Source organism: Micropterus dolomieu, linkage group LG18, assembly GCF_021292245.1.
Source record: "Micropterus dolomieu isolate WLL.071019.BEF.003 ecotype Adirondacks linkage group LG18, ASM2129224v1, whole genome shotgun sequence".
NCBI lineage: Eukaryota > Metazoa > Chordata > Actinopteri > Centrarchiformes > Centrarchidae > Micropterus > Micropterus dolomieu.
In genome coordinates, this window is record NC_060167.1 from 6,689,213 (window position 1) to 6,702,279 (window position 13,067).

Genomic DNA, 13,067 nt, shown 5'->3' on the forward strand with positions numbered 1-13,067 from the left:
ATTTATATACTCTTAATTTTGTTTTTAATGCTGATGATTCACAATTGCTCGTATCACCATTTACCGCTCAATAGAGGAAGAGTCTCAAACTGAAATTACGTGGGGGTCACTGCAGAGTTTGTACGGGGACCGCTTGAACGCTCGGCTGTCAAAATCAGTGCGAGCGGTGGATAAGCCCCATGACTCTGGTGTGGGAGACTAGGGTTCGATCCCCTCTGCAACATCAACCAGTGTGTCGCTAACTCCCCAACTCTTAGTTACTCCAGAGGCGTGAGACCTCTGACATAACCTATATAGCAAACGTAAGTTGCTTTGGATAAAAGTATCAGCTGAATGATTAATTATTCGTGTTGCTCCATTAGGCATGGCTTGCCTAGTTAAATATGAATAGCACATTAGTAGGCTAAATGCTCCAACTTGAGTCTATTAGAAAAAATAATTAATTAACTCTTACCCGTTTTTCTGTTACTAAAATGTTCCTAAATCTTTCCAGAATACACAATGGTAAAAATAAAATGAAATATAGTTTATCTTTCCAAATTGTAAAAACCACAGTTATAATCAATGTTATGTTTAAATCCGAGCGGTCCGGAACGCAGCATTAGTCCTCCTGACGTCAGAGCCCCTCGCAAGATGCTAAGGAAACCCCCTGGCGCGGTCACCATGGATACTGGCGGGGGGAGGGGTGGGGTTTAGAGGAAGCGGAAGTGTCAGAGCAGGCGGAAGTGGTACTGCCCTGAATACCCTGAGCAGCGAGCAGAGGACGGCTTGATACACTCCGATCGTTCAGCGAATAAATTCGGGATTCGTAGTACGCTCTAAATGTGAGTCCACTTGCATATCACTTCATTATTGTCTTATATACAGGGTAAAGTCAGTCTTACGGAGGGAGAGGGGAGGGGGACGATAGCCCCAGCGGTGGACGCGTCCCCTGCCTCTGCGGCGGAAGGTGCCTATTGTGGTTTTGGGGCTGGGTGCGAGAATTTAGGCCGAGACTTTGTGGCCAAAATAGAGAGAAATAATCCATAAGACACCTGGACAGTAGCTCGCCGGTTCCTCGTTGTGCTGTCGAATGTGCTAATATAGATCGTAGATTTTTTTTTTTTTTCTTTTAAGGCCCACACTCCGGTCGATGCCATGCGCGTTGACCGTGTTAGGGAGGGAGAAGCAGCACCCAAGTTTGGCCATTTTGACAGCTTACATAGCAGCAGCCGTGCCGAGGGCCGTCGCAACAAGCAGCCTAGATATTTTAGCTGCCAGAACTAATTAAATACACTGCACGGTGACTTACTCAACCGTATCCGGACGACCGACATATTTGGCCTCATTATACGCACAACTGACAAAAGACAGATCGGCGATGTCTTTAGCTCAGCTCCGTCATGGCGTAATAGTGAAACGATGTGGAAGCTAACACACACACACACACACTCCCTATTTCCCGGGAGTTTCCCTCCCTCAGCAATGCGACCGCAGTTTTAAAATTATAACTTTCTTTCTATAGCCGAGGGGATATATGTGAAACTGTCGTATTTTACTACTCTAGCCCCAGTGGCACATATTGTACCGCAGATTCATATTGAACTGGGTCAGGTCCCGTTAGCATGCTAAGCTAACAGTTGAAGGCAGGCAGCGGCCGTGGTGTGACGTTCAGTTAGCTTAGCATGCTAGCTGGCGGTAATCTATCTCTCCATCTTAAAATTCCGCAGGGGAATGCGACAAGGAGGGCGGTAGCTGTTGGAAGGCCGACTAGAAACGCTGACTTACAGACTCTTATATTCGTGGCCAAGAGGGCCGGTTTTAACCGTTCGTGTCAAAACGGTTGGTATTTAAGCCATTCACTGTCATCTCTGCTGTGGAAGATGGGCTTCCTCATTTTTTTTTTTTTTTTTTTTTGGTCGGTAACGCATATGGCCGTTAACCTTTAACTGCAGGTTTGGCGGTTGGATAACAGCATTGCAATTTTGACCTATGTGCGTGTCGCTGCTGCTGCGGTTAACTAAATAACGCTTAATTAATGCGCCTGTAACCGTGATAAGAGGCGTTTTACCCGGATGCTAAATGCTATTGAGCATGCTAAAATGTGCTAAAATCAAACAGATTAGCCTCCAAGACGTATATTAATAATAAAAATATAATTATTAGTTATTTAGATGACTCCTGCATCCAAAGCGATTTACAACTGCTATATATGTCAGAGGTCGTGGGCCTCTGGATCAACTAGGGGTTAAGTGTCGTGCTCAGGGATAGATTGGTGGATGTGTCACAGGTTGTCGAAAAGACAGCACGGTGTGAATGCCACATCCAGGTTGAATGTTCGTTCTCTTCATTCAACTTTGCTGAAAAAAGTCTCACTATTTCCCAGGTATTTATTACACTGTACATGTTTCCCCTGTGTGTGCTTATTTAAAGGCCTGTGAAATCAATTCTTCTATTGGGGGGGCGATGAAATCAACAACCACTTCAAAAGCATGCCAATAAATATATAATATCTTTGAGTGAATGAATTTAGTCAATTTATTGGTGAGATAAAGATAAAAAGGAATTAAGACCTCTGAAAGATGAAAAGACAAGAAATCTTCTTCTATTAACTCAGTTCCTGTTTGTCAGAGTCGCAAAATCCATTCAATTACAACCTAATTTTTCTTACTCATTAATCAATTAACAGTTGGTCAGCAAAATGTCTGAAAATAGTGAAACACCCATGAAAATCTATATATACTATCATGTAAGGCACGGGAAGTTGGCAGATGATCAAATGGTTACCAGAGTGCCCACGGGTCTTATATTTTGAATTCTACACATAAGAAAAAGTATTAAATTTCATTTACAAAGTAGTAAATTCTGTTTCAAAGGGTCTTAAATTTTGTATTGTCCTTTCGTAGGATTAAATAAATTCTGTACTGTCATAAATAAATACTTTTTGCGGTGTGACTACAATTTACTGTGTTTGGTGTGACTTGGATGTGCTTTCCATTTACCTCTGAAGTCGGAGGTCACACCCGAGTTGACAGCATTTCAGTTAACAAGTCGGGAAAACATCGCTCAGCCAGCTATTGTTTACCACTAGCCAGGTTAGCTATTGTTGCGGCAGTTGATGTGGGGGGGACAACGCATAAATAAACGCATTATGCGGTATTTAGTCATACTAAACACTGTAGCAATACGTCCACGGACAGCAGCTGGACAGCACTTTGTGTATGAACATTTCTGAGACAAGTACACAGAAGTGCTAATAAACAGTATAAACTACAGCTTCCACTAACTGTTGATACTCAAAGCAACCATCTTTGATCACAAAGTTGAAGTAGTGTGGTTCTCCCGACTTTCTAAGTCAGAAGTCCGACTTAAGGGGATGCTCCCTATGAAATTTTTGACTTTGAATTCGGAAATTCCAACTCCCTATGTCAAATGGAACTGACCGTAATTATACGGCAGTGCAGGTAACGTTCTAGTTTATGTCAGTGTTTGGCACTTATCAGTCAGTTGTTGGGAAAGAAAACTGTGACTTGCTACTGACAAGCTAATGTTAGCTCGTCATCTCAGAATGGGCATGTGTCTGAAGGTCAGAAGGCCAGAGGTACGGACAAGTTGGCGGATGAGGCTGAGGGCAGTGGTTCTGAGGTCCGCACAACAAGCGGATCAGCGTGCAAGTCAGTCACACTATGGCGAGCGCTAATAGAATAGCAGAGCTGGAAGATCCGCCTGCAGGTTCCTGGTCATTGAATGTTACAACAGCAACGGAGAGACCATTGTGTATGAGACAAGGACTGAAACGGCATTTTGTTTTTCTGTGTCTCCTTGGTAAAGTGTCAGCATGAAACAAGCAGACTCATGATTCAGTCTGCTTTGTTGAATGTCACACATCGCTCCGTTACACTTTTTTTATTTACCCACCACCGTGTCTGGCAGGTTGAGGAAATGCACGCTCCACTTGTGGTGGGTGCTGATTTCCAACCCTGGTTAGAGTTGTAAAATCCATAAAGTAAACAGCACCTTAACAATTATTATAACTGGTTTGTTGTTTTCAATACAAAATCAAACTGTCTTGTCTGTTTTTGTATGTATGACTATCAAGACGCGTAATGTGATTTTAAAAAGGTGCTGCTGAAATCCCTCACATGCTCAGATCAAGAACTGAAACCATGTAGTGAGCATTCATGGTGGAGATTTGACCAATACAAAACAATCAGATTTCCGTTATGTCAACCACAACTAATAGTGCATATACACAGTTTCCTCTCAATGAGTGTCCTGATAATGGAGGAAATGGGGATCTCACCAGTTTTTTTGGGGGGGAAACAAATGGAACTCTATCAGCAGATAATTGAACCCATGATTGATTGTTGAGTTGAAGGCTAGCAAAATTAAGCCGCAGTCCTCAGCTGCAAATGTACACGCGTGCATCTGTTGTTCTCTGCCTGGTTGGGCTGTGAGTTTGGGTTGTAATGTCACAGTCATGAGTTAACTTACGCAGCTGATCCCGTTACCAGGGGGGTCGTCGCGCGCCGCAAGCAAAAGTACTTCAACGATGAATCGATGAAAGTACTAAAATCATCGTTAGCTGCAGCCCTAGTCAGCTTTAAAAAATGTCGCTATCACCTCAAGTCAAAGGGGTTATATAGACTTCTGTTATGTTGCATTCTCATCATACAGGCTGAATTTGAATCCCCTTATAAATATAAGGTGAACACAAAGTATGGTTTGTTGAAAAATCCTCTTTACAGAAATGGCTCTCTTGTTCAGTCTTTTAAACTTTTGTTAAGCTCTTAACTATTATTTAGTTTATCAGTTTTTAATATCAAATTAGATATAGGTATACCACTTATGTATAGTGATCATTTGTAAGTACTGTTGGTATAACACTGATCTTCAAAAAGCAATTAGTTTTTACAAATTCAGCTACTTTTAGAACAAATACCAGTTAAGTGCAAGTCAAAATTGAATGGAAATTGGTTGTGTGTCAAAGGAGTGAACAGTATGGAGTCCTCTATCATGGTGTATGCAATATTTTTAATCGTGATATTTGTGTGTGTGTATGTGTATATATGTGTGTGTGTATGTATGTATATATATATATGATTTTGTACATTTTCTGGAAAGTCAATCAGTTGTCAATGGAAAAAATAACCGGGCATGAATGTCTATTTTTGGCTAATACAGCAAATTAGTACCTGATGAATCAAGATACTTCATTACATTGATGCAAAATTCCTTCACAATTCCAGTACTTCTGTTCAGCGATCTGGTCACTGGTTTATGACATTACCCATGGGCCAATACCTGGGACCAATTATTATTGATTTATTCAGGATTATCAATAGCTCACAATCATGAACATTTAAATTGAGAAAGTAATGTTTTTCCTCATGGGGAAAAATGATTCGGCACACTTATCTGACACCATGAATTGAATGAAAGAAAATGTCAGAGTCACAATAGAACCGCCTCTTTTGTTTGTCATGTACACAAAGCAAAGGGGTATTAGTCACCACGCATGCCTCTGTGCCGTCTGGTGGTGGTGAGGTAAATCTCATGATGTGCGTTTGAGAGAATATGGCACATCTGTAAATCTGCCCACAAAAGGAAAATTCAATGTCCATGTGAGAAGAGCACTAGGTAGTGAAGCCACCAAGAGGGCTCTGAAGGAGCTCCAGGTTCCCATTTGTTGTACCAGTTGCTGCTTAACAGCAGAGTGGGCCTAAAGAAGAGAAACTGTTGGGGAAACAAATTGCACAGTACCTTGTCTATGTGTAACGGCTGTAGGGCTGCACCTAACGATAGTGTTTTTTTTTTTTTCTTTCTTTCTTTTTTTATAGCTTAATTCAACGATTATTTTTTAAATACTTGGTGAATATAATTTTATGCAAAATGTCAAAAACACCTCAAATTCATAAGGATTGCTGTGAGTAATTTTAACACTGTCACAATGAATTGTTATTTTTACGTAAGTATCTAACTTAAAACTTAAAAAAGGTTATGACAGATTTAATTAATCACTGAAGTAATATGAAGTAAGATGATCACTGGTAAATGTATTTTTGGTACAGACAGTAACTGTAACAGCAGTCTGTAACATTAGAAGTCGTCCTTTTAGATGAGGGACGAAACATCTTCCAGTATCTTCAACCAAGTCCAGTTGCCCTTGACTTTAACCTTAGTTGGATGTCTGTAACATTAGTTTAATCCATTTTCTCACGCATTCTCATACAACATAAAATGGCCAAATGTTAGATGACCCATGGTGTAATGTTACGTGCAATGTGATGTAGATATTAATTTTAACTAGAGGTGCACCGATCGATCGGCCGCTCACACACACGCTCAAACGTGGTCAGCATGGAAGTTGTTCACAGTGAGAGAAGACGCAACTTCTGCAATTTGTAATGCCTGTAAAGTGAAAATAAGCAGTGTTTTCCCACACAGACTTTACTTGGGTGGACCGCCCAGGTATATTAATGGTCGCCATAGTAGGCTATATTTGGTGGCCCATTTTTTGCATTTTGCAGAGAAACAGTAATATTTTATCTGGTATTATGTTAGAAGATATTTTACAAGCACGTACCAGGTAAAACAACCGCAAACACACCTATTTGTGCCGATGTATTTCAACACAGTGGTCTCTCTGAGCCAGCAGTTTATTTTCAGTTGCATTTATTTGTACAAAAAAGCTCTGCCCACTAACGAGGGGCACTTTTTTATTTTGAAATGTTTGATGGAGACAAGGTCCTTTAACCTGGTGCAGTTCTGGAGAAAATGAAGAAGTTTAGTCAGTGTTTTATTATGAACATACAATGAAATGAACTCCAGGAAGAATAGCCAATGCTTAAGCTGATGCTAACTACGAAAGAAATAACTGTCTGTTTTAAAGAAATGTTACAAAAATGTTTGTCTATGCTGTGCAGACCTTTAAGAAATCGAAATTTGCAATTGGTGCATCTCTACTACCATCATGCGGGCGCTGAAGAAACCTCTAGGAAATCATTTCAAGTTACTTCTGCTAACAGAAACGCGTTCCTCTGGTTGATAATCCTAATATATCGTGATAGTGTGGGGAAGTAAACAGGATTTGCGGTGCTGCCGTCTTGACAAATCGCTCCTGGATAATTTTGCTTCAAGTGTTGGTGCACACCAGTTGAACTGCTGTGATAATCCATTTTACAGCGCTTATAGAGCACCACATTGTTGGGTCTCTGTCTAAAATGCTCCCACACTTCTGATGGCTGTACGTGAGTTTTTTTTTTTTAGCTTCAGCTTGTTCTCCGGGGAATCCTCACTTACACCAGGTGCAGAATTTCATTGTGACGAGCCGTAATTGATTACAGCCCTCAATGTCTGCAAGAAGACATGACAAACGCTTAAACAAATTTGAAGAAGGATCTATTAACTGATGATGAAAAGTGAAGTTTTTAATTGAAACAAATCTTAATCCACACAGGCATGGCTTAAAACAAAATGTCCTGGAGTGGTTAAGTTACACCTCAGTCCAATAAAGAATGTTTGGCAGGACAGGATTTGGTGTCAACAAAGCTGTCATTTATTTTTGTAAAACAAAATGTTAAAAGGTCCATGAAGGGGGGATTCTTCTTAAAGGCACTGCATCTATAGGGACTCAGGGGCCAGGTAAGCCTTAAGGACACTTGGACAGAGTGAGTTTCCCGCTGGTGGAAAGGTGGTCACCATGCATTGAAACCAGGAAGTTATCAAACTTACTAACTTGTTAGTGTGCAGATGTGAGGGTGTGGGTGTATTTACATATTTTTCTTCTAGTGTGAAATAATGTTTTGGAAAATGTAGAAATAAAGGATTTTCAAGTTATTCAAATAAATTCAAACGTAGACTATTCGCCCATTGTGTGATGTGTAGATGTAAAGGAGATGGAGGCGAGGCTGTGGCCTACTTAGACCTACAGATTCATCTGGAGAGCAGAAAGCCCTCGGGGATGAAATAACTGGGAGCAACCATTTTGCTGGAAAGGGTTTTAGATGGTTTATGAAGTTCTGTTAGGTCATTGCTAGTTTATTTTATGTTACTTTTTTATGCAATATTAGGATTCAATCACTGGCAGTTTATTAATTAGCTTTTGCTTGTGGTTATTATTAAGCATCATTTATTTTTCTGTATTATTCTCTCAATCGTGCTTATATCATGGGCCCTCAGATCTTGCCCACCCATATTTCTCACACTTGTCTATCTCTCTCTACCCTGTCTGTCTTCTCCCCCCCCCCCAGCTGGTAAATGGAGGCCCTTAATGCTTAAGTACAAACGCCAACTCTGTCTGTCTGTCCCCTGTTCTTCTCCCTACAGCCTAAAAATGGATAAGAACGACCTGGTGCAGAAAGCCAAGCTGGCAGAGCAGGCCGAACGCTACGACGACATGGCGGCTGCCATGAAAGCCGTGACAGAGCAGGGCCTGGAGCTCAGCAATGAGGAACGCAACCTGCTCTCTGTCGCCTACAAGAATGTGGTATGGCATCAATCTAATGTCTTAAACGCCCCCCTTCCCATCTGAGCTGTCACTTAGTAGCTGTCATTGGAGGAAACTGACCATTGACTGCTTATTTTTAACACTGTCATGATTTCAAGAGAAATCGTGTTAAAAATGATGAATGAAATGATTGGCTGGCTGACCGGCCTGCCTGTCTACCTACCTACCTGCACGCACTTTGCCCGTGCACTCATGAAAATGTGTTTTGGGGGAGTGGATTTTGAGGGGCATCTGCTTTTATCCTGATAATAAAGTCTTCACTTGCTGTGCTGCTGTAATTTGTTTTTCATGAAGATTTTATAGTCCAACTGTAAAAGCACAAATTATGTAAGAGCAGCTTCAGGTTTTCCAGCACTGCTGCTCTATTTATCACTGAACTTTACTTGCTTTTTTAATTTTTATTTTTTTTAAGCTTGCCAGCATTGAGTAGCACTCAGTACTTTTTTTATTGCATGTTTCAAGCTGTAACCCAGCCAGGAGGATGGTATTAAGTCACTCTGTGGGTATGTTAAGTCAGGATATAGGGAATAGCATAAGCAGCACTTCTGACATTATGAAATGAGCTCAGTGACAATAGTCATACAATCTAAAGAAAATAAACTATTCTAAAAGTCTTCATTCATACTATTTTTCATTGGTTGATTTAAAGGTTAGCCTCCCATATTTTCATTGCTCAACATCATTTCAGCATTATTAGGTTTTATGAGGAAACTGTCACATTTCTCTGAAGTGTTAAATAAAATTACAATATTGTGCTTGTTTATTGATCTGTGTGAAAATCATCATGATGCTCATGTGCAATGCAGTGTGCAGGTGTGCAGTGAAATGTCAAAATTAACCACTAATTGTGGTTTTAATCATGGTTACTCTATCATACTAAATCTGTATTATTTCAGCTGTGTCTTTCAGGAATGATGTCTTGAAATTAGTTTTTTTTGGTTGACGTTGATGCTGTTGTTGATGCCATTAGGTGGGGGCCCGCCGTTCATCCTGGCGCGTCATCTCCAGCATTGAGCAGAAGACGGAGGGGTGCGAGAAGAAACAGCAGATGGCCCGTGAATACCGCGTGAAGATCGAGTCTGAACTCCAAGAAATCTGCCACGATGTGCTGGTAAGGAGAAGGATGGGAAATGGCAGGCAGGGAGCAGGGGGGGGAGAGAGAGAGAGAGAAAGTACAAGCTGGGTGGTGATGATGGGCGGGGAGGACTGGGACAGAAGGTATAAAGAGGGAGCAGTGAAGGAAGAAGATGGAACTGGAGCTGATCCCTCCTGGCTGAGGAAAGAATAAAGAAACAGTCACATGGTGTTACTCGTGGAGACTGTAAAAACGTTGCTAGCAGCAGCACTGGCAGCTGTTAAGAGTTGTCAAACAAAGCTTTAATTTTCCTCATTTTTTTTGTCTCGCCACACCACTTGGTTATCTTTGCTTTCTTTTTATTTATTTATTTTTTATGTGCTTGGTACAGAGGCAAAGGAGTGCTTGACTGGAAAGACAAATGCAGATTCAAATACCTGGGACATTTGTTAGTTATTATTGCAAGGAGCTGGGTTGGTGTGGATGTGTTGGTACAGGTACGGGCTGAGAGGATGAAACACAATCCAGGAAGTCCAGTTTGGGGAATACATGTATGAGTTTGAAGGCTTATCAGATGATGGAACTCTTCCCAGTAGTTTATAATAACATGGCACATGATTTTACAGGGAAGGTACTACAGCAACAGTCATTTTACATTTTGTTACAGCAGTTCTTATGTAAACCGTAGAATTACGCCAATGTAATTGCAAAGTAATCTACCTGGAGTTATGTTACAATGTATTGTCCCAAACCTCCAGCCAGGTGCTCTGTATTTGCAGACACACAGTGGTCTGAGATGAATGAGGAGATTTTTGATAGAGCAGAGTCGGTCTGAACACACATTTGAAGGCATTGGTATGCTCCAACCAAACTGCTTGTCAGAAGGTCAATTTCTGTCAGTGTGTAACACTATGAATGCTTCCATGAAAGAAGGCCTAAAGTGTGCATCATTATCCCAATTTAAACATAAATTTTGTTCAAGCATATGTCCATCTTTAGGCTCTAGGCCTGTGTTTGACTAAAGGATAAGATCGTGTTCAGTATTTGCATTGCATGAAAAATGACACCATATTCATTAATTTAAATGAGGCTACCATGTTTGCACAAAGGTGGGTGTGCTCATGTAGTTGGCAAAAAAGCCTAAATTGTCCAGGCCACCAGGTCCCATGTTTTTTTTGTTTTTTTTAACACAGTGCTGTTCTTGTCTGAAAGCCCTTGTCTGGCTTGGACATAACTTGGCATGTTTTTTTTTTTGTTGTTTTTTTTTTCAGAACAAATGTTCACCTACCTAGGATGCATACAGGTTAGCAATCCACCTTCATTCAAACACTTGCCTAAAGTGTTATTTATTATATACTAGGGCTGCTCAATTATGGCAAAAAATCATAGTCACGATTATTTTGGTCATAATTGAAATCACGATTATTAACACGATTATTGATTGACTTGGAAAACATCATTAATTTATTGAATTTTTATAATTGTATTTAATTTAAAGAGACACAGTCACTTAAACTAACTTTGAGAAAAGTATAAATCCGGTAATACGTTATAATACAAGCACGGACCAGGTAAAGCAAGGCTTAAAACACCTGGTTTAGTATAACTAATATGTTAATTGTTAAGCTAGTAGAAGAAAATTTCTGCATTGTAAAATGTTGTGAACTTCAGCTAATAATGGTGACTAGCAAGTTATAGCAGTTATAACCCAGTTGTCTTGGCTCAGGCTGAAGTAAACATGCAACAGCCTGGCAGAGAGTGAGCTAAATAATTTGTCAACTATTTTGATAATCGATTAATCGGTTTAAATAATTCTTTAAGAAGGAATAGTCTAGTAGAATTCTTCCAGTTTCTTAAAAGTGAATATTTTCTGGTTTCTTTGCTTGTCTATGACAATAAACCGATTGTGGAGAAAACTAGACATTTGAGGACATCTTCTCAGGCTTTGGGAAAGACGGATTGACATTTTCTAGAGCATCAGCTAAACAATGGCTGAAGTAAAGCTCAGTAATTGTAGTTACTGAGCGACCTAGACAGAGTAGAAAGTCTCACTCAGCTGCTCAGATTTGGAGTTCAAAGATGATGTCGAGGTGTTCTGGAAAATATATCATCAGTAGTTTTTGTACAGTTAAGACCTCCCAGCACCATGTCCTGACTAGGTTAGAACAGAAATTGCTCAAGGTCAAACCAGACTCAAATTTTTAGCGCCTGAGCAGACTTCTAATAATATCTTCAAGGTCAAACTGGAAGCCTCTGCAGTGATGCGATGCTGTTGGAATGAAGGGAGGGAAGGACGGGTGGAGACATGCTGTCCTCAAAGCAGCAGGAAGTCTGGGGATAGCTTTGATGCATGCACAAGACAAAAAACTGTAACCTTAATCTAGAAGCTGGCAATAGCAAAGATTTAATTTTTCCCTCCATTATATTTGTTTCATTTTGAAGTGGGGCAGATACTGTTGTTGCAATTTTCTTATGACATAGTTAACATCTGATCTGCTATGGTGGCCGAATACGTCTACTGCGAACAAACATGATACAGGGAACAACCAGAATAGGTCCAACGCTGCTAGAATGCCCCACAACCTGGTACAGACTGCTGGATGGCAAAGAGAGTGATGCTTCTGCTTGTCATCTTTTGGTTGATCACACTGCACTTTTGTTGGGCGTGTTAGCCACTGCAGACCTCTGGCTGTTTTTTTTGTGTATAGTTTGTTATGCTGAGTGGGCACTTTGGGGCAAATGACAAGGTCGAGATGGATAAAAGTGTAGAGTAAAAAAATTCTGAATGAGTTTGACAAAATGGATAGATGTCTTCGAGTAGGAGCCCACTAGTGTTATTTTATTATCAAATGAATGAAACTCCCGTATAGTGGCATAAGTCAGTCCTGCTCATTGATCCAAACATTTAACATGCAATCGTGATTATTTTTGACTTTTCTTCTTGCAAAATACTGAATACTTTTTACTCTTAAACCTATAAAAATCCTTCAGATTAAGCTATCTGAGAGCTTAATTTCCCCAAAAGCTGTCATGTCCACACTAAAGCTATAACATGTGATGAGGAGTCAGTCTGACCGATCCTGGCTTGAAGGGTGTGAATGTCATATTTTGGGTTTCAGACAGTTACAGAAATGGTGGGACACAGTCGTCGCTACTTTTTAATCATCAAAAAGGTCTTGGGGGAGTGGGTTTCCAAAGCTATTCAACTATCTGAAGAAGCATACCGACGGCTTAAATGTGCTTTTAGTGACTGCCAAACGACCGCCAGCTTCCATGCCTTCCCACTGGAGACTGTGAAGCCCATCTGTAGCTGCTCATGACTGTCGCTAACCACTCCAGTTAACACTGAGGGGTTAAAGTCAGCCAGTGGTCCTTATGTGTCAGTGTTCTATTAAGCAAAGGCTGCAGTGCAAAGGCAATAATGTAGTGTAGTCAAGGTTTCAATTTACTTGTGCCCTGACAGGTTTATTTGTGTGTTACTCTGCTATTGCCGTATAAATACAA

At 40.5% G+C, this 13,067-nt stretch overlaps 1 protein-coding gene across 1 annotated transcript in view; it reads left to right on the forward strand.

Moving 5' to 3' along the window:
- The first annotated feature begins 672 nt into the window (after window positions 1-672).
- The window catches only part of ywhaba (tyrosine 3-monooxygenase/tryptophan 5-monooxygenase activation protein, beta polypeptide a), a 19,747-nt gene continuing 7,352 nt past the window's right edge, over window positions 673-13,067 (forward strand). The window contains exons 1-3 of the mRNA XM_046075702.1: window positions 673-824; window positions 8,308-8,467; window positions 9,459-9,599. Of these exons, the coding sequence (XP_045931658.1) occupies window positions 8,315-8,467; window positions 9,459-9,599 (294 nt within the window). The 5' untranslated portion in view covers window positions 673-824; window positions 8,308-8,314. The remainder of the gene's footprint in view (window positions 825-8,307; window positions 8,468-9,458; window positions 9,600-13,067) is intronic.